The 27,096-nt window shown below is 36.2% G+C and overlaps 1 protein-coding gene across 3 annotated transcripts in view; it reads right to left on the bottom strand.

Annotated features, from left to right (window-relative positions):
- Positions 1 to 27,096, bottom strand: part of LRBA (LPS responsive beige-like anchor protein) — a 395,364-nt gene that overhangs the window by 104,217 nt on the left and 264,051 nt on the right. For all 3 annotated transcript variants that reach the window (XM_031046772.2, XM_031046774.2, XM_031046773.2), the window contains 4 exons: positions 25,898 to 26,013; positions 23,850 to 23,962; positions 5,418 to 5,558; positions 4,112 to 4,231 (listed from right to left, as the gene is read on the bottom strand). In XM_031046772.2, the coding sequence (XP_030902632.2) occupies positions 4,112 to 4,231; positions 5,418 to 5,558; positions 23,850 to 23,962; positions 25,898 to 26,013 (490 nt within the window). The remainder of the gene's footprint in view (positions 1 to 4,111; positions 4,232 to 5,417; positions 5,559 to 23,849; positions 23,963 to 25,897; positions 26,014 to 27,096) is intronic.

The raw sequence follows: 27,096 nt of genomic DNA, 5'->3' as shown, positions 1-27,096 counted from the left end.
TTTCTATAAATCAATGCATTAAACTATTAGGTTTTCATTAGCTGTAGAAGTATCAACAGGAATCCAGAGAGCTTATGGCCAAAATCCTTAATATTATTTAATCAGCCACAGTAGCTGACTACATTTATGCTCCCAATTCAGTCTATTTCATATCCTTAACTAACTACAGGCTCATAGAGTCATAGAACAGTTAGGGCTGGAAAGGACCTTAAGATCATCTAGTTCCAACCATTCTGCCATGGGCAGGGACACCACACACTAAATCTTGCCACCCAAGACTCTATACAACCTGGCCTTAAAAAGACTTGTCCTGGGTTCATCAGTAGCAGTCATTTTTCTCCTTCTTAGTAGCTGGTGCAGTGCTGTGGTTTTGATTTTCAGCCTGGAAACAGCGCTGACAACAAAGATGCTTCTAGTTGTTGCTCAGTAATGTTTAGTCTGACCAAGGACTTTCTGAGTCTCATGCTCTGCCAGGGAGGAAGGGAAGCTGGAAGGAAGGAGAGATAGGACACCTGACCCAAACTAGCCAAAGAGGTATCCCACACCACAGCACGTCATGCCCAGTATGTAAACTGGGGGCAGTTACCTGGAAGGGCTAGATCACTGCCAAAGTCGGGCTGGGTATCTGTCAGCGGGTGTATTCTCTTCCCTTGTTATTTCCCTTATCATTATTATTACTGGTGGTAGCAGCAGTGGTTTTGTGTTATACCGTAGTTACTGCACTGTGTTTCTCTCAACCCGTGGGAGTTACACTCTTTTGATTCTCCTCTGCATGCTTCTGGGAGTGGGGGGGAAAGGAGGGGAAGGAGCAAGGGCTGCATGGCTGAATTGACAGGATGGGCTTAAACCATGACAGACTGATTTTCCAGCATCAAGTTCTTCTAGTACTTTTCCATATAAGATGGTTAAAATACACATTCCGGTTTTTCCATCTATTGAAAAAGAAGTGGATACAAACTAGACAGCTTTTCTATACACCATTTCTTTATTAATGTACAATCTAGAAATGTTAAGAACTCCAGGCTCTCTTTTCTTTAATTCCACAGACATCATCTCTTTGACTTTCGTGATGCAGAAGGCAGCTTTCCACTCCAGAATTGTAAGGAAATTATCAGAACTCAACTTGGTTCAGAAAATGGCATTTTCTTGACTGCAATATTTTATGCTAAGGTAATAGCAAATGATAATGCACTCAATCCTTTCTGGACAGACCATTAGAGAGTACTATCACAAAATGGCTACAGCAAATGACACTCAAAGATTACATGAAATAAGTCTAAAACTTATGGGTGTCATGTTTCATAATATTTATTGGCTGTAAACTTGGTGGGAAAGGAGCTCTAAATGAAGAATAAACATGGGAAACTTCATTTCCCCTGCAAGGGATCAAAACCAGCAAGATCTGTATTCATTTAACTCCTTCCCTGTCTTCCTTCTCCTTCCTTCCCAAATACAGATATGCATGCACATGTACACACATCATGCAAGATGGGGAAAGAAAACATTCTGGCTAGCCATGGATTGTTTCCTATGGAAGTTACTGCTTCAATTGCCCATGTTCTTGACACATGAAAACAGTAACGCAAAACGTACCACTCAAGACTTGTGTCACTGATTTCATCTTGGCAGCAACGTCTATTTCAATTTTTTTAATTAGTAAATAATTCTATTTAAAATCATGTATACAGTATGATATTACCATTAACTACATGAATACATAATATACTTTACTTAGGCTCTCTGATGCATGCATCAACTAAACACGTTCGATCACTAGTAAGCTGACACATTGAAATTCCCAATGTAGAAAACCTATAGAAGCATATGGGACACTTTAGTCATGCACTTCACAAACACTTACAAGATAGACCAGAAATACCAAATATCAGGAAACTTGGTTTTCACAGATGTAGTGAAATAGTGGGGATATAGGTATTTCCAACAAGGATGGTTCTGTGCCTTTTCAACTTTTTCTTTCCTAATTCTTTCAACATGTCCTAGGAAATCCTACCTCACCCCCTTCCTGGCTGCTCATCCAGCTCATGAACAGATTCCTCTAGGCAATCTTAACACTCATTCAGATGCTTCATAGCAGTATAATGTAGTTCATGTCAATTCACAGACTCAGAAAGCTGCAAGCAACTTCAAGAGGCCACCCATAATAGTAGGGATACCTCTAAAGGTAAAACCATCTTGCACATACATTATTTCCAAGAGATATCTAAACATTTCTGACACACATACACACACACACCCCCAGGGGGAAGCATTCGGTGATTCAATTTGTTCTGTTAGAAAGGTAACTTTCACATCTAATCCAAATCTCCCTGGTATTTGAATCCATTAATTCTTATTCTACCCAGCATGGGCAGCACACATTTTCCCTTCTTTCTTGCAGAAGCCCTAAGTAGTAGAAAAGTGCTAGGTTCCTCCTCAATCTCCTCTTCTTTAGAAGAAAAACACGCACAGATACTCTAGCTTTCATTGCATTTTAATTTCAAGACCTTGCATTGCTATCATTGTTTCAGTGTGGATTTCCTCCCACTAAAAATAATACTCCAGCTAAGGCCTTATCAAAGCTGGGCAAAGCTGAAGATGTATTTCATGTATTTTGAAAGTCATACTGTGTCCTGTTGATGTATCTTCTATAAAATATTACTCACCTTTTGTTACACTACAATATTGTTAATTCACACTGGTGTGATGAACGACCACTCTACTGCTGTTTTTTGATTTGTACTGTATTTTTTTCTGCACAGCAGATTGTTACCTATGTTTTATTTTTACCTAACCGTATGAGAATCTGCATGAAAATTACAATTTCATTTTCCCTAATAAAATTTATCTGACACTTTTGTCTAATAATTTTTCCCTTCTGCAAGAAATGCTTCCAATTCAGTACCTTCCAATCCAAGATCAATGGAAATTGAGGCCTAACCTGTTATTATCAGGAACTGCACTCAATACATCTTTGAATTTTAATAATGAACCACTGGTAACTATTCTCCAGATACAATGGATTCTTTTAGATCAAGTTTTCCCACCTTTCTCATGAGACAGTTTCAGAAACTAAGATAACTGTCTGCTGCTTCTCTGCTTATAAGGTCTGTTACCTTTTCCATCAGAAGCTGTGACTGCTTTGACATAATCTAGTCTTGATAAATACGTGCTTCATTTGCTTGTCTCCTTGTTATCCTCTTGGTACTCAAACATAGTCTAATTATTTGCACAAGTATTTTTCTGCAAATTGCAGTTAAACTCACCTCATAAATAAATACTTAATTTGCCCACCACTGCTACCTCTCGTCTCCTCCCTTTCTCAAAAAATAAACCAAACAAAACAAAATGAAACAAAAAGGCACTCTGAAATGTTGCTTGCCAGTCTTGTAGGTACAAAAGAATGAAGTCCATAATGATCAGCAAACTCAAAAAAATCTAACGTGCTTGTATTTTCTAATCTGTTCTTTCCCAATTTGCTATAGACATTTTGTATTTTTATAAGTGGTATTAATTTCAGTAGTCGCTGGTTGACATTGATTCTTTGGTGGGGACTCATGGATGCAAGAAAGACATTACTTTTTCAGCACTATATTTATATACTTAATTTTCTCCTCACTATGTATAGAGTCATAGAATGATTACTTATGTGATTTGCTAGTTGCATGACATTCTTGAGTTAGCCTCTGATATTCTTCACACTTTTCTATCCTTCCTTCCTTTAAAAAAACAATTCTACTATTACTCTTTGATCTTAGATTTAAGGTCAATACAGCTTTCCCACCACTGTCAATATCCTTGTCTCCTCATTTTCCTCTACAGTTCAAAATATCCCTCAGATCCCAAACTATTTGTTTACCTCATTCCTTCCTTCAGTGCCTACCTACCTAAACCACAACAGGGCTAAAAATGTTTGATAAGGTTTTACAAAAGAATACACTGAAATATTCTAACAGAAGTAAAACCATGTGTCATTTCCCTTGCATCTTTTCCAAAGTGGTAGAATAGCTCCAGATCTTCTTCCTTTTTTCATAACCTGTAGTGCTATGATCACAGCTACAATAAAGGCAAATGCAGTATAAAATATGATAACACCTTTCCAGAAAGTTTTTACCTTGATATCAGAAGTGTCACGCTGACTATTGCGCCATGCTCTTGAAACAGATGAGAAAGTTCTGTCTGCATGATCAAACTTCCCACCTTGCAGATTTAGGAAAAGTGTTGTAAAGGGCTCCTAAATATATATAAAAAGATTAATTAAAAACAGCAATTAATTTCTTCAGGAATTTCAGTGGGAAAATGGATTTTTTTTCTTTTGGGATTTGGTTATTAATGATGCTATTCTGGCAGACACATCATTAACTACAAAAAGTTAATTATATTATCCAAGAATGAGAAATACAAACTGCAACTTATTTGTTTAATACATGTTTTCATTCCTCCTCCATGCATACATATTCAGATACAGGAAAGCAAATAAAAGAAGGTATTTACAGGCTGGATGAGAAGCTACAGTCAGTTGTCACACTGCTCCCAAAAACATGAAAAAGCTCAATATTTTTACCTTATATACTTTTTAAAACTACCATGTCACAAAAATAAGATGTGTTTTATTTTGTTCAAGATGATCTATTAATACAGATGACTGACTGAACGCATTCAATACAGATAGCATTATGATAGCTATTCCTTAAATATGTAATTTATGATTTAGAAAAGAAAAATGTTTGAAAGATTTAAAAGCCTCCTCTTAGTTAAAGAACACTTAAGCACATATTAGTGGATAATTGCTTGAAATTAGCTAAGCACTATAAATTACTTTGAGGATTTATGTATGTTTGTACATTCTAACAAGCTTTAATTAATGATGTGCTGCTAACGCTTTCCCAAAGAAATTACTTTCTAGGAGATAAATCGCCTTTCAATTTTACAGAAAAACATGTTGTTTAACCAATATATTATCAATATGTATCATCTCAGAAGTTACTTCCATATACATATCAGCAGATCTAAAAGAAAAATAAGCTATTTACACCACAGAATTTCATGATCATCAGAAACCAACTCACACTCATTAGGAGGTGAAAATTAAATACATTCACTAAGAACCACAAACGTTCAACACATGGTTCACTCAGAAATTATCAAGAAAGAAAGAAAGAAAGTTAACCATGTTTAAAGTTGTGCAAGAATGGATACTAATAAGCAATTTTTTAGAGAGAAAAAGCTTTACTGACTTGAAAAGGCTGCACCATAAAAATTAAAATCTGCTCAAGCTTTGGAATACATTTACTCTACACTACTATTACACGAAAATTTTAGTATTCTCCTATGCCACTGAGTTTTAGTTTATTCATTCCTAGCTATGTGTTGCTTTCAGCATCATTTAAAGGAAAAGCATTTTCAAAAGATATACTTACAATTCTTAATAACCATGTGAGTGCAAAACTTGCAGTTGAATAATGTGTGCCATAGTGAAATTTTGGAACCTGTTCATCTTCCCATGATTCATATCTCTCAGCAAAGAACGCTGCTCTCTTTGGGTTCAAAGCTCCAATAGGCTACAAGGTTTAAAAAAAAAAATATATATATATATGTAGGTTAAGTAAACAAAGATAAAATGACCTATTATCACATCATACTCCCCTTGCTCTTTTTGGTAACCAAAATTATCAGCATGCATGCAAAAGAGGGGTTTTGGTGTTTTGCATAAGCAGGTGTTGGATTGTATAAACACCCAAACAGATCTGTGTATTTCAAACCAGGATTCCATGCACAGGCACACACTGGGATGGGAAAAGTGTCTTCTGCATTCATATGAACTTCATTTCTATTTACTGCTGGTTCAAGTCAAAGACTAAAAAACCACTTCACAGTGGAACATCTTGGGCAAAGAGTGGTTAAATTGTGTGCCTGTGGATATGTGTGCAGGTTAAATACACTATTAAGCAACTTGTAAGCAACAACAAGAAACACCTTTGGATATTTTTGGGGAAAAAATTAGTGACCAACAGGGTGGAAGAATATTAACAGTGCACATGGAATTTTTATATTACTATTCTTGTTTCTATATTTTCTACTTATCAACTCAAGACAAATTTTACTTAATGGATAGAACTTGAAACTTTGAAATAGACAAATAAAATAGCAGAATTTCTGTATGAAAGCATTGATATAAAAGAAGCAAATAAAGTACATAGGACTAAAAAAGTCTATTCCACTTTCACCAATATTGTTATTCTTTGTTCAGCACATACCCAGGACATAAACACCCAGGAATTTCTTCAAATGTAAGAAATATCATATATTATTCTCTAAAACTGTGCATTTCTTTAGCAGATTTTTACATAAAGGATTTTGAAAAATGAGTACACATCGCATAAATCACTAAGAAACCTAAACGTGAATTTAGCCATTCAATGTATAAAATGCTGTAAAAAGTTTAAAATATCTTTGCATATACTTGCAAAACATATATGCAATACCATTCTGTATACATACGGAGCACACTGTATGTTATTAATATAAATTATGTACAGACAATGGATGCATTCAAGTATAACTGAAGGATAAGCACACAAAAATGTTTTCTCCTTTCTGTTCTGCAAGAATGACTATACTTAAGAATGCCCTACAAGGTAAGGAAAAACTTTCAAAGTCCTTGAACAAAAGTATCAGTAACCTAGTCATTAATTGAACCATAGTTCAAGTGAAAAACTATGTCTGCTAATCAGATTATTGTTATTCAAATAACTGCTTCTTTGCAGCTCACGTGAAATTTGGCATACAAGCTTCAAAGTATTTTCTCTTCTAGGATAGATTAGATGTATGCATGACCTAAGATCTAATCTTACATTTTTTACTTAGGAGAGGCTTTCACATTGCATAGGATAAAGAAAACATCTTAAGTTAATTACTATTTTTGCAGTTCACTAATTGGGAATATAACCCTTTAAGAGAAGTGGTTCCTGTGTAAAAAAATTTTTATCTGATTTAGCAAATTTATTCCAGGGAAGAATGAAACTAACTCCAAGTCTCTTTGTTCCAAGAACCATTTTGGTATCTCCATCTGTACTGATTTTCCCTACAGACTCAGCTTTGCTTGAGGGAAAAAAAAGAAGAAAGAAGGTTATTGGTAGACAAATTATATGAATTAAAAATAGAAACAGTATTGTGCTGCATGGTTCTGTTACATTTTATGTATTCTCTTTATCTGCCCATATTTTTATTACTCTCCAAATGAGAATAGCCCAAATCAATAGTTACAGAATTACATTCCTTGAATATAAAGCTAAACCCAATTAGAATTGATTTCATTCTCTTTTCAGAAAAATGATAAAAAAAAAAATAATGGTATCATGCAGAGATCCATATAGCCAGAATCCACAGTATTGATTTTGGCTGTTATTGTTACAGTTGGTTTCTGAAGCCTGCAACAGGACAACTATCAAGACATGTCACATTTATTTGCAAGCAAATAATAAAAGTCCCCAAATGAAAGAAAGCTTAGGGAAAAAAAAAGAAAGAACCATGAAGCTGTGCACTGACAATGATACACTATCAGCTTACTCAGAGAAGTTACAGTGGGAATACACACATTGAATTATACATTACACGAATGCACTGATTTATTGTGGTAATAACATCCACCTCATTAAAAGATTCTGCTTTGCTGCAGTTGGAGGGCTACATGTTGTTTACTGCTATAAATTAATGGCAGCACACAGAAGACTGCAGAACCCTTCTAACAATAGATCTGTAATGACAGTGCTGTATATCACAGCTTCCCCAGCAGCTTCATAATAAAATGGAGACAATGTATTGGGCTAATACATTCTACCAGGCAGGCCCATATTTTTCTGACAACTGCTTCTAAGGATGAGGTGATTCTAGTGCGTTACATTGCACTGTGAACGCTTAAATAAGGTTGAACTACAGAATAAAGCACATACAAGGAATATTCAAACACCATCTGACTTTAAATTTAGTAAACAAATTAATTGAAATTTTGTAATTATTTCATATTTCAAAATTAACAGGGTATCATGATTACATACTGCATTCCCTCCCCTGTGGATAAGTGCCAAGGGAAAAAGAGTAACTCTAAACTAAGCTATGCTAGATGTAGCTGTGAGACCACACATTCACAATACTCAACATGCTTTCTCTATGGCTACAGATCACTAAGGAGGAACAAACTAAAAAGCTTTCATATCCACAAATTCCAGAATACATTTTATTTGAAGTACCTTTTTAGATACTAGTTCAGCAATTAAAAAAAATATTTAGATGGGGGAAAAAAGAAGAAAAGTAGCAACAGAAAAATGCCAATATGCAAAAACAATGGATGAGATTACAAGAGACAAGATGAAAAAAGAATTTACTTATGGCAGCTAAGTTTTCAAACTATATTAAAAAAAAGAATTATGCATCTGGTTTTCAAGTGAGAGCTCATTTCAGAAAGGGTCCAAAGTGGAGGAAGAGCTGAAGTAAGGAAGTTTTGTTTTTCTTTTCTTGTCCAGCAGCATGATCAGCTGTTTTTTAACCCAAAGTTGTTCTAACAATCTTGTGCTACAAATATGAAAGTTACAAGCTATTCCTAAAAAATCCAAACTCATTTGATATTAATTTTTCAAGTGCTATTGAATTTAGGAATACCTCAAAATAAACCTCACATTTTGACTAAGAACTGAATATAGTACATCTCAGTCCTTGGACCATGCTTCCTTGCTTTCTTTAAGAAACAACAAAGAAAAATGGTTTGTTGAAAAATAACTGAGAAAACACACTGACTCTTACTATCTGCTGCTGTTAAATATGTCCATACGCTATGGTGTACAGTTATATTTGTTGGTTCTTAATCTTACTCAGTGCCAGACTTTGAAACAGTGGCCCTTCTTGTCTCCATTTTCAGAAGAGGCCCTTTTGCAGCCAACAGAAGAAAGCAGAATGCTCACTGCTCCTCTACCAAAGGCAAAATCTCTCCTGGATTCTGTCACTTATGTTCAAGAATAGAGACATTTTTGAAAATTGCTAATAACCTAACAAAAGCAGAATGAAATGGTATACAGAAAGAATGATGATACATTTATTTATAGCTACACATTTAAGAAGAAAGACTTGCTTTTAATTCCTATCTGATGTGTCTTTATTTCTTAAATAGTGTTAATCCAGATAAGCAGAGGTGCTGTTTTCTTTACCTACAAGGCCTTTTATAACTGTTCTTACAAAGGCTTCTGTTATTAAAACAAAGTGCCATTTTTACTGTCTCCTAGCCATTGTAATACTGGGAAGAGTTTTTAACTCATTGATATTCAAACTCCATGAAAGACTAGATACTATTGCAGTAAATTACTGCAGATAATAGTTGAGATATCATCGTTTTGTCTTCCCTGTTAACCGTTGCCTCTTTTGGTGAAGATGGCAATCTTAAAAATTATTACTGGAAATCAGGAGATCTACACAAGTGCCTGTGAGTTCTGAAAAGCAGGCAGTTCCAGAAACTAAGCCTATGCTCATCAGTGCAAACAGATTTAACAATTAAGGAAAATATGATTCTTTGAAATTTGTATTTCAAAATGTCTTCACCGAGAAGGAGGTAAAGGAGGAGAGAGTTTTAAAAAGGAGAAAAGTGGGGGGGAGAAATTAAAAAAAAAAATGGTTTCCTGTGTGATATTTTGTACTGTTTTCTTATCCACATCCAACCAGGTATTTGGATTTCTGTGAATACAACTGTTTGTATCACTGAATTATGGTAGCATCCTTGCCAAGTATGATGTTTGTTTTTCATACATCTTATTTTCAAGATGACTATCTGGTTTTCATTACTGATATTTTTCATATATTCATTGGGCTTAAAGGACCAGAGAGACCATTAGGTCATCTCATCTAGCTTTGTGTTTGTATGACAAGCCATTAAATGCCTTTCCATTACATCACTTTGAGCCCCACTGTTTACACTTGATTATAGCATGAGCTGTATTTGGCCAACCTGCCTTCTATAAAGGCATCTGACTCTTGAGTACATGGACAATCTCCTACTTTTCTTGGAAGCTTTTTCTACTGATAATTTGATCCTCATTCTAAAAAAATATGCACTTCAGTTCAGCTATAAATTTACTGGTGGGTTACCGAAGAATCTTATTACACTTCTCTCTGACATATCACAGAGTCTCTACTTACCCAGTATTTTTTGTGCATGAAGATACTTACAGACTATAATTTGACTTTTTAATAAACAAAGAAATTAAGTTCTTCAGGTCTTCCATTTTAAAGTACCTCTTCCAGCCTTAAGATTTCTCTGCAGCCTGCCCACTTATCGATGTATTCTATAGTACAGATAATCTGAAATGTGTTCAGTGTTCCAGTGTTAGTATTCTCACTGTTGTAAATATGCCAAGTGCTGTATGATCTGCTGCAGTCTAACCACAACTGCATTTTTAGAGAATTGCTTGTTGAGTTACTTTACGTATTACCAACACACAACTAACTCCCAGAACTAGCCAACACTTGTAATAATGTCAGTGGGACTTCCTGATCATCTGAGTAAGGCTTCTTTTTCTCAGACAGGGATATGAAGAGAAGATAAGATGCAAGGGTTTAATTATATCCAAACTTCATTAGCTTAGGTCAGCTGGGAAATATCTGGGAATAAACTCATATAATGTAGAACACTACTTTTTTTATCTGTCACTTTTGTGTTTGAGAACAGCCACAAAATACCGTATCACCCTCTGAACTTATTCACATTCCCTGTTAAAACTTGCCATTCTTCCTCTCAAACAACTGAGTACTGCTTTCTTCAAAATCAGGCCCTGCAACTCCCCCATCTTCTTTAGAGAGCATTTCACTTTGATCCATATCTGACTCAAATTCATTAAAGAACCATATCCCAAATGAAACAGCAGACAATTTTCTGCTGAAGTGTTTGAACTGCCCTCATTGATCAACTAGACTGGTCTCTGAGCTGCTCTGAGAAAGATTTAAATACTGGAAACAATCCACCAACGAGAAAAACAGTCCTTACCAATTCATTCCCAAAAGCACTGATTTCAAAGCAGATGCCCAAATCCTATATAAAAGACTAGGCTGGGGGACAGAACTATGAATTCAGATATCAAAATCTGGCTGAAGCCAAAGGGAAGGAATTTGACAGAACTTTCATCTTCTTCCCCAGTGTGCATTAGGTGATGCACAACAATTTATGCTCCAATTCAAAACTGATTTATTGGATTTTTTACTATTAATTGCAAAGCATATTTTAGTCACTTATAACACTCAGTTCTTGAGAACTTCAACACAAGCAGCAACTTGAATTTCATGTGGTTTCTTAGCGAAATAAGGAATCCTATGGTCAAACATCTTGTAATGTTGAAACTGTGCAATAACTAAGAATATTAGTGAGTTTAACGACTTTGACATCAAGATAGCAAATCAGAAAAATTCATATAACTGTGCTGCCTTCTGTTCCAATCACTAAAGTCAACTCACATCTCTGGTGAATTTGTTGAGTAGTCATCTTCTGTATAATTGTTAAAGTTCCATTTAGTTAAGCTTCTTCCCCTTTAGAATTGGCAGGTCATTATACTTGTATAATTCTAATTCATTATAGTTCTAATTCTAATCCATTACTCTGAATACAGGTATTTCAAATAATTATGACATGTGGAAATTTGTAGGGAGAAGGGAAACAAATCGGACAATAACATAAAATAAGTTTTGAAGAATGCTCCCTGTTTTCCCTGTTCTTTTTATGACGACCTAGAGTTAAAACAATTTTCAAATATAGAGAAGAGTTGCAAGCAAGCAAGACTTCATATGGTCAACAGAGAGCAAACAAAGCCATAATTATCATAGTTACAAAGCAAAGAAACTTATACCTTCTCACATAATTAGGTTAATTCTCATATAATACTTTCATTGCTCCAGAGAGCAATGCAGACAAATATAAATAGGTTTAAATAAAAATAAATAAATAAATAAATAAATCACAGGTTCTCAAGCTAAAAAAAGACAACTAGATCACCACTCCATCACTGGTCACTAAACATGACTGTCTGAATTATTTCACAAGTTCACAAAGTAGTTAAACTTCTGGTTGCCAAATGTGGGAGGCTATCTTAAGGGAAGGATGATGCTTCATATGGCCTCTTTTTCACCAGGCTCCTGCTACTGGCTGTTCATAGAGGCAAGATATTGAGCCAGATGAGATTAAGGACTGATTCCTCTCTTATGACTTCATTTTAAATGACTTAGCATCTTCCCACTTATATGGGCTGGTGCACATGATATAACAAAAGCCAGTCAAGAGCACTCCACTACAACAAATGTGTAGTTACTTTTACAGGAAAATTATTTATTTGCTTAGACATTTTTTTATATATATTTACATGATTGAAGAAACAAAGTGTCCTGGTTTGAGCAGTAGCAGTCATTTTTCTCCTTCTTGGTAGCTGGTGCAGTGCTGTGTTTTGACTTTCGGGCTGAGAACGTTTGCTGATAGCAAGCGTGTTTTGAATTACTGCTCGGGTGTTTGGTTTGTTCAAGGCCTTTTTCTGAGCTCATGCTCTGCCAGGGAGGAGGGGAGGTCAGGAAGAAGGAGAGACAGGACACCTGACCCAGGCTAGCCAAAGAGGTATCCATACCATAGCACATCATGCCCAGGATGTAACTGGGAAAGAGCCGGAAGGGCTGGAGCTCTGGGGGGGAATGGAGGAGGTATCGGTCGGTGCTCGGTCAGGCAGGGTGGAGTGAGTTATGGGTCGGTGGCTGGTGAGGTGTTGTATTTGCTTCGCTTGTTGTTTGCTTTATCATTATTATTTGTAGCAGTAGCAGCAGGAGTGATTTGTGTTATACCTTAGCAATTAAACTGTTCTTATCTCAATCCGTGGGGGCCACATTCTTTGGATTCTCCTTCCTAACTCTCCGGGAGTTGGGGGAGCGAGGGGGGGAGTGAGTGAACGAACTGTAGGGATCTGGTTTAAACGACGACACAAAGATATACACTTCATTTAATACTTGTGTGCAAAACTTACTTAGGGTGCAGACAAATATTTCCCAGCAGGCCCTTTAACTGACAAGTATAAGCAGCTGACTGTGATCATCATTTTTATCAAGTGTAGGATTCCTGGGCATTTCGTGATGCACTGCATATGGGATGACATTCTATAATCCTCTGATCTCAGTGTTTTTTTAAAATAAATTTCATATACTCTATACACACTAAACCCACTGAGCTTTTTTTATGTAAACATGCTTCTTTAAATAGTTGTTAGGACTTACCAGCTTTCTTTGAAAAGACCCTATTTACCAGAAACCATGTAATGAAATTTACCATATCACAGTTTGTTATAAACATATTTTCCAAAATTCAATTTTCTATTCTGGACAAACTGACAAGTCAATAAAGGGCTGGAATAAAGCAAACAGTAGTTGTTTGCATGCAAATTAGAAGTATCTATACACATGGTTTATTATGAAGATTTTTTTAAGAGTCCATACATTCCTTTGATGATGACACTAAGAGCAGTCACAAAAACTGATCAAAAGATGGTCTAATAATTGGAATGTCTGAACATGTCAATATAAATAATATTTAATGGTTAAAAACCAGGCAAGATTCCCAAAGTCTAAAGTTCAAAAATGGACTATAAACTAATCTCAAGCATCAAAAATTAAGAAAAAGAATGCTCAGCAACATCAGCGATACATTAGCAACAGTGATACAGCTCAGGTCACCAGAAGTCTTGGAAGAATTTGAATTTAGAAGAAAAATCTCCATGCCTTCATATTACAAACAATAGTATGAAATGATAATACAGCAGATTCCAGAATAATATACTGCTGAACTGCAAACTTGCCAGCTAATTAAGCACACACACTTTTACATAAGGTTTAATCTACAGTTCAGCACAATGGAATCAGTCACATGTATTTGGGGTGTTACTACACCCTAATACTACTGAGAAGCCAAACTGAAGCATGTTGTTGTGTTCTACATTTACAAAGGGTCAGGAAGAAAGTCAGTTGCATGCTCCTGAGACTCATGAGAAGAAATCAAGCTGCTTGCAGGCACTAAGGATGGTATGGCGTTGGAATTGCCTAGCTTAGAAAATACCCCTACCAGCCAAAAGCAACCTTTTCCATATACTATCCATGACATAATCTGCCAAGTGAAAGAAATCCCTGCATCACCATTCACTTATTAAAACAAAAAAAAATCCTTTATGGATTTTGAGAAACAGGATTTACTGATAAGTCCCATACACTTGAATCACAGCAGGAGATGAAAACATTCTCTCCCTACCTTCCCTTCACAGAACATGCTCCTCTGCCAACACATTATGCCAGCCACTATCACAGAAAACAGCAGCCACTACACCTAACACCAGATCTATATAAGATAATAAGAACTAAAACCATAATCCTTTTGGCTTGTACTAACATCACAGGTTCTCAAGCTAAAAGCTGGCACAAACTTGCATTTTCTGCAGATTAAACACAGCCAAGGCACACAAAATATACATTATTATGTATTATGATTAAGCACCAAGTTCTACCAAAAGAGCATCAGCAGGCAGCTAGAAAGATGCACTTGGGAAAGTTTAAAGAGTTTTTTACTGTAACCTGTACTGTTTCATAGAACTATTACAATCAGATTATATCATCCTCAATATAGTCAGCTAAGTGCTCATCAATGTATACCAATTCACACATGCATTACTTCACTGAGGTGAATTCATCCATCATTTTATTGCCTATTTCACAAGCTCTCCCGATCAGTCAGCCATCATCCTCAATACCATCAACAAATTAGTATTGTCAGGAAGTTTTATCAGCTCTCTTTTAATCTTCTTCTTCAGTTTACCACATATGCTGGATAGTATAAAGTGCAGCAAAGATCTTCGGAATACCAGTAACCACCTCACTCTGGAAAGTAACATTATGTAACTTCCACTGAGGAAGTTTCAAGTGATTTGCTATATATTATATGCAAATTATTTTATCTTAATCTTATTAGACTATTCAATTCAAGCTTTTAGGATCACACCATCTTCTTTTACTGACCTTTTTCTATTGATTTCCTTCATTGGATCCACACTTTCATTTATCGATATTTGCATTTGGGACACAGCCTGAGAACCACCTTAAACTCCTCATCAAACAAAGACTACCATTATTATTATTATTATTTTACCATGTTCTCATTTTCTCTGAGCACTATTTTTATAACTGGACTGTCCTTTGACCCCAACAGGCTTCCTGCTCCTAGCAGTTTGATCAACTCAGTTTTAGACAGCTCCAGTTAGGTGAGATAAATCACATCCTCACTTGCGATATGAGTGCAATTTTCAACTTAGACACCATCATGCTTGTTTAGAAATCTGAATTACACAGATCTGTGCTGTAGCAGCTCATAATCTGCCAGAGTTCAAACATATGAATATAAAAAGGAAGAAACACTGTATCAAGAGAGTAACATTCACTTTACATTAGGAAGACAGAAAACATACATTTAAAGTGTCTCTGGCCCAAGACATGTGTGAAGTTGCTTTATTTTGATTGCTAATGCATTTTATGACCAGACATGTGCCCCATGGTTTCCTGTGGCTCGGTTGCTGCATTTTAACAGAATCGCCAGAATGTGGCGGGGGTGCCCCTGTCCGTGGTCCTGAACCAGCTGCTGGTGGGCACGGGGCGCGGGTCCGGATGGGTACCTGACCAGGGTGCTGCAACTAAGCCTGGGACTTAGAAGCAGACGACTACAGCAGATGAGTCACAGACCCATGGGACCATTTGCAGCTTTTCTTCCTATTTTTGGCAAATGTGCTGAAGTAAATGATAGAATAGATTGACTCAGCTTTCAGAAAGGATAATAGACTAATTTTATCGCTCACAAAAGTCCCTGACAGAATCTGCCTGAGGGTTACTGGTGTTTCAGAGACTCACAACATCACTTTCTCCCTATATGGAAATGGAAACGAAACTTACATTAGTAAATCAAAACTCTTCATGGGAGTATAACAGACTACTCAGCACCTTAGTGCTGAAGTGAGGGGCACTGAGCACAAGTTATTCCTGGGGAGATTCCAGTTGGACACAAGAGGAAAATTTTTCACAATGAGAACAATCAGCCATAGGAATAATCTCCCCAGGGAAGTGATGGATTCCCTAACATCGGACACTTTTAAGATTCGGTTTGACAGAGTGCCGGGACATGTAGTCCTAGGTCATACTTTGCCAAGAAAGTTAGACCAAATGTTCCTTGAGGTCCCTTCCAACCTAAAATTAATTGATACTATTCCTAATTCCACAACAGATTTTCTGGTCCAAAGAAACCAAACCCATAAGGTCCTAAAATTACACCACTGTCCTGGGATTTGAATAAGAGAACTTTATACTCCGGCACAGCTTTCTTCAAAGAGGAACTTCACTTTTGAATTCTCATATCACAAACAAAGACCCCAGTCAAAATTACCACCATCACCACCACCCCTTTTAGCTCTCTATATTCAAAAAGGACGGATTAGGAAGAATGTGTCTTTGTTCTCTCAGCTGGATTTTGCCCTTTTATGGTTTACTAAATTTTACAAACACAAGCACCTGTAAAAATCAAGATACTGCTTAAGTACTGCTTCCTGTTTGACTGCCTCCCTTCCCTAAAAAATGTATGTCACACGTCCAGATCTGTGGACCCCTTTGCACAATTAGGTATGGAGATAAAATGTAGATCAACAACAAGGTGATAAACCACATTCTGTAATAATTTCTCAGAACTGTTCCGTATCCTGCATACAATTTTAGAGAGGATGGAGTTTTCCCACTCCTCCAAGACTTATTATATGACAATGGAGAGAATCTGATAAATATACTTTATGCTAAAAGGATCAAAATCCCCAACAGACAAACAAAGGAATAATGAAAAATGTGTCTCCCCTTCAGATATTGCTGCTTCAGGCTGACTGTAGATGGGGCCTGACTATCTCTACCACTGTTTCTTGAGGCGATCCAAAATCCTAGAAAATATACTGGGCCTTTTCTTAACTGCCAGAGATTCTGATACAGAGTTTGAAATATTTTCTGTATTGTCAAGAAATAAAGCAGGGATTCACACGAACTACCCTAACAGTTTAGTCTGTCTGGCTTTGGAGTGCTTTTTAATTAAGTGGTATTTTTCGTCACAAGTATAGGTGACAAATTTACTGCTTGAAATACCAGTGGCAAGGAAACCAGGGCAGATGCTGAGACCAGCAGTGTCAAGCATCAAAGGTTTCAGTGTCTATATTCCAGATGAAATTGCCTATCAAAACAGGCCATAAACACTGCATGAACTATTGTCAGTTCTCACTTGACTGTAAGAATGAAGACCTCAGGCACACTGTACGAGAGGATTTGGTTCAACACCACCTTAAGAACCTGAACTTGCACAAGTCCATGGGACCTGATGAAATCCATCCGCGGGTGAAGGAGCTGGCGAATTAACTTGCTAAGACACTGCCCATCATATTTTAAAAATCACGGCAGTCAGGGAAGTTCCCAGTGACTGGAAAAAGGGAATATAACCCCAATTTTCAAGAAGGGGAAAATGGATGACCCAGGGAATTACAGAGCAGTCAGTCTCACCTCTGTGCCTGGCAAAATCTGGGAGCAGATTCTCCTGGAAGGCATGCTAGGGCACATGAAAAACAACAAGGTGCTTGGTGACAGCCAGCATGGCTTCACTAAGGGGAAATCCTGCCTAACCAATTTGGTGGCCTTCTCTGATGGGGTTACAGAACTGATGGACAGGGGTAGAGCAGTTGATGTCATCTACGTGGACTTGTGCAAAGCGTTCGACACTGTTCCATACAACAACCTTGTTTCTAAATTAGAAGGACATAAATTTGATAGGTGGACCACTCAGTGGATAAAGAACTGGCTGAATGGTCGCACGCAAAGAGTTGTGGTCAATGGCTCGATGTCCGGCTGGAGACCAGTAATGAGTAGTGTCCCTCAAGGATCGGTGTTGGGACCGGTCTTGTTCAACATTTTTCCCCGTGACAATGGAATTGAGTGCGCTCTCAGCAACTTTGCCAATGACACCGAGCTGTGTGGTTCTGTTGATCCGCTGGAGGGAAGGAATGCCATCCAGAGGGACCTTGACACACTTGTGAGGTGGGCTGATGCCAGCTTCATGAAGTTTAACCATGACAAGTTCAAGGTCCTACACCTGGGTCGGAGCAATCCCAGGCACAGCTACAGGTTGGGCAAAGAAGAGATTCAGAGCAGCCCTGCGGAGAAGGACTTGAGGGTGTTGGTCGATGAGAAAATGAACATGAGCCAGCTTCAGTGTGTGCTCACAGCCCAGAAAGCCAACCGTATCCTGGGCTGCATCATAAGGAGCATGACCAGCAGGTCGAAGAAGGTGACCCTGCCCCTCTACTCTGCTCTTCTGAGACCTCACCTGGAGTAATGTGTGCAGTTCTGGTGTCCTCAACATAAAAAGGACATGGAACTGTTAGAACAAGTCCAGAGGAGGGCCATGAGGATGATCAGGGGACTGGAGCACCTCCCATATGAAGACAGGCTGAGAAAGTTGGGGCTTTTCAGCCTAGAGAAGAGAAGGCTGCGTGGAGACCTCATAGCAGCCCTCCAGTATCTGAAGGGGGCCTATAAGGATGCTGGGGAGGGACTATTAATTTGGCACTGTAGTGTCAGGACAAGGGGTAACGGGCTGAAACTTGAGCTGCAGAGGTTTAGATTGGATATAAGGAAGAAATTCTTTACTGTGAGGGTGGTGATGCACTGGAATGGGTTGCCCAGGCAAGTTGTGAATGATCCATCCCTGGTGGTGCTCAAGGCCAGGTTGGACAGAGCCTTGGGTGACATGGTTTAGTGTGAGGTGTCCCTGTCCATTGCAGGGGGTTGGAACTAGATGATCTTAAGGTCCTTTCCAACCCTAACTATTCTATGATTCTATGATTCTGTTCCCCTCACCTTTCTTTAGTGTACAGTTCTGGAGCATTATTTATGCTTAGAAGGACATTGAGTCCTGGTGAGTTTATCACTTTTAACTGGTAGTAACCTGCACTGATTTTGTGTTGGAGCATACGCTGAATGAAATGTAATTTTCATTTCCTACATGAACATCACTGCTTTACAGAATGCTGTATAAGTTTTATAGCCTTTCTAGACAAAAAAAAAAAAAAAAAAAAAGATTCCTTTAAAAAATTTGCAAAACTGTAATAGGCGCACATCAGGACATTCATTACTTTCTATCTCTTTGCCAAGGGGTAACAAGAGATAACTAAGCAAATTTCATGCCCATTGCACTCTGTTTTCTCAAGTTAAATAAGCAGCAATTTTGTGCTCCTGAAATGGTCACCCTGCAAGAGAGTTCAGACTGGTGTGCTGAAGAAGTCAACAGTGAAATTCACATTTGAACAACAAAACTAGTCTAATTTGTCATAGTAAAAAAATCTATTACTTCTCTGCTGTTCAAGTGTATCTGATATCACTGGCTCCCACATACCAGTTAAACCCCTCACTTCACTGGAAGTGAGAGCTATTTTTTGCTTTTGTACACTTGACTGGAAAAGGAGACATTATAGCCACTATAAAATTTAAGATGACTTACCAAATATTGCATTAAAATGATAAAAATACAAATAAAAATATTATTACATACACATGTAGCCATGGTGAAGATAAAAGAAGATTTAAGGATGGCATAATATTCTTCTTCTAGTAGTGTCAGTTTAGAATATTACAGAATTTTTGTGCCTTATAAAAGAAAAATTATCAACAGCTAATGACATATAGCAAGACATTGTAACAAGCTTCAGAGAGTAAAAAATCATGTTTTGATATCTGACATTGTGTACTTCTACTTTTTTTTCCTTATCCAAGTCCAGAAACACAACACAATTTATTGCTTCCACTGAATAAAGAAAATGAAAAAAAAAAATGCTTTTGAATAACATAAGTAATGCATAAAATAGGACACATTCTGGTGGGAAACAGTGTCTGTTGTATAAATAAAATATATGCAGCTATAAATATAATATGTAATACTCATTCCAAACCACAGTCACCTCTTAAGAAATAAACACTTGAGTCAAAGCAGGGTAACAGACTGGCAGTGCACTCCTGGCATTTGTCAGGAGCATTCGTCAGGCTGACAGTAATATTAACCACAATCCATTTCAGTTGCTTTGGTTTATCATTGTGTGACTGATGTTCAAAACAATGCCATAAGAAGCTGCTTAAATAAAGTGTTGGTTTAACCTATACACTGCAGTTCTCTAAATCTGTACTAACTGTGGACTTCTAGCTAATATATACACAAAACTGTTATTCATATTGACACTTTCTAATACTTAACTTCATCTTGCAATTACCAACACTGAAGTTAAAAAAAAAATTGTTAATTTTTCAGTTCTTAGGTACCAAAAAAAGTAAAGATACTGATTGATCTGACATCCTTTCTGTCAGACTAAAATCAGTCTTCCTTTTCTTTACTCTGTGGGAGCACTAAATTGTGATGCATTTCTGGACGTGGATAAGGAAAAGAAGTAAGTAAAAGACTGTTAAAACCCTGTAAAAAGATAAATGAAATATCTTCAAGTATTTTTACAACCTTCAGCAGTGCAAAATCATAGACATGCTATGATACAGAATTAGCATTTATTTTGAAGTATTATCCCCAAGATAACTGTACTACAACGAAAATAACACAAAATGAGTGACATACAAACATTTTGATAGTTGAATATTAGCAAAGTTTCTCAGATATTTGCCATGAATTCATCAACTGACACAAAACTGAATATTTAAACTACATAGAGTTGATACCACTAGAAATGCCTAAAATAGTAGCCAAAACTTGAACTGGTATGTCTGAGACAGGTATGGCATAAAGACTTTCACTGTATATATGGGAAAGACTGGCATTCATCAAGAAGAGCAGTTACATTTCCAGAGATCAAGATTCACTGATCAACAACACAGAACATAAGGCAAAATGCACATTAAATATACATATATGCATAAAAATTAACTATTCCCTAACAACAGGGGCAATTTTCTGCCTATCATTTGTTAAAGATTAGAAGCTGCCATGTTACAAGTTTAAATACAAATTAAATTCCTTCTATTCATAATACAGTATGAATGACATAGAATCATAGAATCATGGAATAGTTAGGGTTGGGAAGGACCTCAAGGTCATCTAGTTCCACTGCCATGTGCAGTGACACCTCATACTAGACCATGTCACCCAAGACTCCGTCCAACCTGGACTTGAAGGCTGCCAGGGATGGAGCATTTACCGCTTTTTTGAGTAACCTGTTCCAGTGCCTCACCACTGCACAGTAAAGAGCTTCTTCCTTACATGTAACCTCAATTTCCCTTCTCTAATATACAGAGCACATGTATTTCAATTAATTACCATCCACAACTATCAATACTATTGCAATTTGCTATTATTCAAAATCTAATATTGTAATAAGTATTTCCTACATTAACTCCATGGTTTTCAAAGATTAAGGAGGTTAAGTATACGTATAGATATAGATGCAACCTAAGTGATGTCCACTAGGTTACATCCTTAAGTAATGTCCTCTCTCAGCAACGGAAAGATTCCCTCAGAACTTAACGTATACTTAAGTAATCCTCAAAGACTATTTTGATGAACAGAGAAATCCATATAACCAGTCACTGTTAATTAAAAAACACACAGAAAAAGAGCAGGTTTGCCATCTGATTTCTTACTGGAGACAAGAGTGGTACCTAACCTAAAATGAGGAAAAATTGTTCTACACTGCAGTTCTATTTCAGGGTGGAGGAAGAAAGACTAGGACTATAGTGCTGACTGAATTGACAGATTTACAAGTTAAAATACAATTACAAGGAGATGCCTTGAAAGTATAGTAGCTGGAGAATCCATTTTTTTGTCTTGAGTTATTTTAGCAATGATATGATATATATAGAATTATCATTTAACAAAAGTTAATGGAAAACAATGTTGAAAAAATCATCAGTTATGATTAATATATATAATTCATATACTAATTCAAGCCACACAGAGCTGAAGTTTTCAGTTTTCACATGGGTAGTCTAGATTGGTGATAAGTACTTTTAGTTGTAAACTACCTTCAGATGTTTTTTTGGCATGGGGATTATTACAAAAGTATTTGTTAAATTCCATTAAAATAAATTATTTTAAAATACTGCTTACCTTAAAATAGTTTTAAAAATAGAAAATATGTGTAGGTTTACCCATTAATATGGACTTGTGTCAGTCAGACATTCTGAGAAAGCATGGAGTTCATGACTTCTTCAAATTAAGCAATGCTATTAGAAAAGGTTACAGTAACAGTACCTCAGTATACAACTGCTTTGGACTTAAAACATTATTTCTTTTTTTTTATTTGTACCTACATATACACACACAAAAGATAGCGTATATATATATATACCTCAAATATATACATATATGTATATATACACACGTACATACCAATATGATGGAGAGGGACTCTTCATCAGGGACTGTAGCAATAGGACAAGGGGTCATGGGTTAAAACTTCAACAGGGGAAATTCACATAAGGAAGGGTTACACATAAGGAAGAAGTTCTTTACTGTGAGGGTGGTGAGGCACTGGAGCAAGTTGACCAAAGAAATGGTAAACATTCCATCCCTGCAGTGTTCAAGGCCAGGTAGGACAGGGCTTTGAGTGACATGGTCTAGTAAAAGGTGGGCATGGCAAGGGGGTTGGAGCTAGATGACCTTGAGGTCCTTTCCAATGCTAACCGTTCTATGATATGGTGACTATATAATACCTTTTTTAAGGTAAAAAAACTAAATCTGCAGTTGAAAAAAATATTGTTTTCTGGAGATTTTCACAGTGTTCATCTGAAAGCAAGAACTTTTAAAAACAGCTTTACTTCATTCTTTGTTTTTTTTGGTGTTTTGTTTTTGTTTATTTTTAAATCAAATTATGAATTTGCATAGAAGACTTTAGCAAAATATAAGCTATAATTAAAATACATCTTTTGCCTTTTCCATCAAGTAACTATATTGCTCTATGTGTCAATCATTCCCACGATAGCTAGCTGTTAGAAAAAGATCCTGCTTGATGATCAGAGCACCTAGCTTTGTACAGAAAATAAGAGATGCTTCTAGCTTGTAAAATGAAATATTCATTTCTTGGAAAACATAGATAATAATCACATTCTACAGAGTTTCAAACAGGCTGTATAATATTGCACTGCATATGTTTGTTTGGGAAAGAACCTTAGAAAAACAAGGCTACTCCTCCAGAAAGGAGTCGTTTGGAGAAGTTGTTAAAAACGGGCCAAGTTTGTCTGACAAAGGACAACTGTGTTATTTGAGCATACCTTAAGGGGTACACAGGAAGTGAAAAGATAAAGTTTCTACTTATAGGAATAAGGGCAATGATAAAACTACTTAAAGTGTAACGTATTTTTAGTGGCAAAGCCACTAAAGAAAGCACAGGTCTCATCAGAAAACCAGAAAATTATTTGGATAGTTTTCAGTATTTAACAGCTTCAGCACTCCTAATTTCACTAAACTTTGAAATTAAATGTAACATGTATGCTCCAACTAAGAGTGCCTTCCATGAACAGTTGTTAAATTGATACAATCAGAAGTGGTAAGAATACCTCAGTAACTCATTTTTCCATACTCTGGTTCCTGTTATCTGTATATGCACTTAGAAATAAAACACTGTTAATGGTTGTGCATTTAGCATTATTGCACCAAATGCAGAAAAACCATTAACAAGACTGAAAGCTACTGTGATAAATATTGGACAGAAAAAAAACAATAAGCTGTGTTTGACGACAAATACCTTTGACAAATCCCTGAAGTTGCTAGGAAGTGTAAGGTCCAACTCCTCTGATTCATAGTTGGTGATAACCCAAGGGAAGACAGGGTACTGATTTAAATCATTGTAAGTTCGACCTGACAAACATCAACAACAACAAAGAAGCCATGAGTTAAAAGTTATATTTAACTAAAATACCAATCTTTAAAGATACAATAATATAACTTTATGAGCTCTTCAAGAAAACTGTAATTTATGTCAAATCTTCTATCATTTCAGTATTCTACTTTCCTTTATTGAAATGGATAATGAAAAAGTTTACAAATTGCTAGTGTTTAATTTAAAGCACTGCAGCCCATTTCACTTTAATTGTAAGTGCTTTTGCATACAGTGAGTGACAGTTAAATCCGTTCATTTTCTATGCAGTACTTTCCCTGATTATGTTATCTTGTCTTCTGCTTTTTAAGGAGGAACAATTCAAAAAAAAAAAAAAGAGAGCAAATTACTTTTGCTGATACTAAAAATTAAAGCAGTATTTTTACATACTGTATTAAACTCAGTATGAAGCAGCTCAGGATTTTAGATTGAGAAATTATGCAAGTAATAACCATTCATCTAGAGAATTCACTTTGAGGGTAATTCTTCCTTGACCATTAACTATGATGGACATACCACCATTTACCTAAACAATCTGTTCTGGTTTCATGTTCACATGTGCATCTTTATGAATCTGTAAGATGGACATATCTTTCTTCCAGTAAAAACAAAATATTCAATTACAATAATTGCATACCATATATACACATATACCACATACCCCAGTCTGCAATTTTAAAATCCATGATTTTTACAAGGATCCTGTTTCTTTTTATGATACTGTGGCAGAAGTTCATTCATCCACATCCCCTCCAATAGGTATGTTCTCAGATTTTGTCTAGCATGGTCCTGAAAGTCTCAAAGGACAGGTTTTTACCTCTTACCCAGGAATATTATTTCACAACTCAATCAAGTTGCAAGAAAATCTTTTCTAAAACTACATCTATAATTTTATTTTCCCAGTTCTCTTATACCATTCAGTATTATTCCATCCCGGTTTGCAGAATTTTTAAATGGTATAGTCAGGCGCTGTCATTCCCTTACCAGTTGGTTATGTTGCATATTATCCCTTATTCAGGATTAAGGCTACTTACACAATCCTGTGGTATCTATCTTTATTTGTTTCAAGTTGATAGCCATAATGACAATATTTTAACTCCCCATCATGAGCAACTAAACTTTCGGTTTCTCCATAATGTCATATTTTTGTTCCTTTTAACCTCAAATACCAAGTTGGTAAGTTCACCTTATTTTTTCGATAATAAAGCTGAAAAGAATCACCCACTAGAGCCACAGAAAACAGTGTCATGATTTGCTTCAAACAACTTCAGCAGTAAAGAGCAAGCAGATCTACCCCTACTTTTATAAATCTGCCAGAATCCTGACTTAATGAGTGATTACAGGAACAAGCAAAACTGACCATATGTATAAAATGGAATTAGCAGGAGCAGAGGCATTCGTTTTATCAATTGTGCTAGCAAGAGCCAAGTCTGCATGTGAATTGAGCCTTTCAACACTGTCAATACCATAGAAGAGAGCTGAAAATTGAGAAACTTTGCAAGTTGCTCTGAGAACAAAATATGTTGGAAAATAAGAGAGAGGTCATGAGACCTAACAGCTTCCATTTACTAGACTGAGGTCAAGTTGGTTAGAAGCTAGTAGGATAAGACGGGTTAAATAAGTATAGTTTAGCAGTTACAGAATGAGGGATTAGGACAACCACACAGGGTATGAATTAGGATTTGAGAATGGATGAATAGTGTCCTGGCATAGCAGTGCAAGTGATCCAGGCACTACATTCCTGGATCAACCATAACAATCCAATTTTGGGGGATTCTGTGAAGTTGTTCTTCAGAATAAAATCATACATAGAAAAAGTTATTCACTAAAAGGGTGAAATCTAGCAGTGTCCCATGTCTGTGGAGATTGCACCTCTATTAACTCCTTTTCTGAGTCATTACACGAATTTGTGGTACCTGCTATAGTGTTTAGAAACATCAGGTATTCGAAGTTGGAAATTTCTCGGTGTTGCCATCGCTGAGTCATATTGGAAGCTTTGAAAATCTGTCTTGGGCTAGCCAAGGAGATGCGCCTGGGAAACAAAGCAAAACAAAACAAAACAAAATTGGAAAATAATGAGAAAAATTGGTGGTTCTTTTAACCTACCTCAATTTTAGTGGCACTTGCACGTATTCTTTTTTACTAGTTCTTTGCTATATTTCTCTGCGGATCAAACTATTTTGGATACTTGAAGTTCACTTTTAAAGTATTATAAACTAACAAGAATGAAATATTTAAAATATTTGAGAGCTGGATATGTCAGGATTTTAAAGCTTTCAAACAGAACCCTTTACAGCTGTGCAAATTCAGCTGCTCCATGAAGGCCTGATGTTTTACAGAAATATGTTACTAGTGATTTAGAGAAATGGCAGACCATTAAATAAGAAAATTACACAACTTTTAGAATTTCACATAAGAATTAAGTCATTTTTTAGGAGATGTTTTTAAATCCCTCAAGAAAAAAGAAAAACAATGATAAGATGATAAAACTTCATTATGAAGTCCATTCTCTTGAGATTTTAAATTCTGGGCAGTGGTAGGGAGTTAGTCATAAATAACTCAAACTTAAAATTTGATGCCAGATTCCTAGTGTTTGTGAAAGAAGACTACAGAGTCACTCTTCAGAGTGATAAATCAAGCAGAGAAGAGCTTATCACAAAATTCCCAAGACTGTTTTGGTCATAATAAAAACATCTGCAACCACCAAACCATGTAATTTAGGGAAAAAAAAATAAAAATCTAGGTTTAGTTTTAGTTAATCTTTACAGGTATTGGTAAACAAGTCAAGAAAATGGTTACAGTAACTGAACATTTCTTCATTTTAATAAATTGTATTATACTGCAAACAAATTTATCAGTATAATTGGATGTGAAATTTTGAACAAATCTGTCTATACTTTGAGGTATATTTAAAAACTTTCACACATAATTTTCTCCTGTAAATAGAAATTTTTAAGTTCTTACAGATTGGCTATAATTGCAATTCAAGAGAAATTTTTCTGTACTTCATAAAATAAAACTACAGAACACAACAGAAAACATCCTCAACTATTTTAATGCCATTTCTGTACAAAAGTCTTAAAAAGTAAAAATATATACTAATAACAAACAAGAT

The sequence above is a fragment of the Melopsittacus undulatus genome, chromosome 7, assembly GCF_012275295.1.
Source record: "Melopsittacus undulatus isolate bMelUnd1 chromosome 7, bMelUnd1.mat.Z, whole genome shotgun sequence".
Taxonomy (NCBI): Eukaryota; Metazoa; Chordata; class Aves; order Psittaciformes; family Psittaculidae; genus Melopsittacus; species Melopsittacus undulatus.
This window is presented reverse-complemented; position numbering and strand designations above follow the sequence as displayed.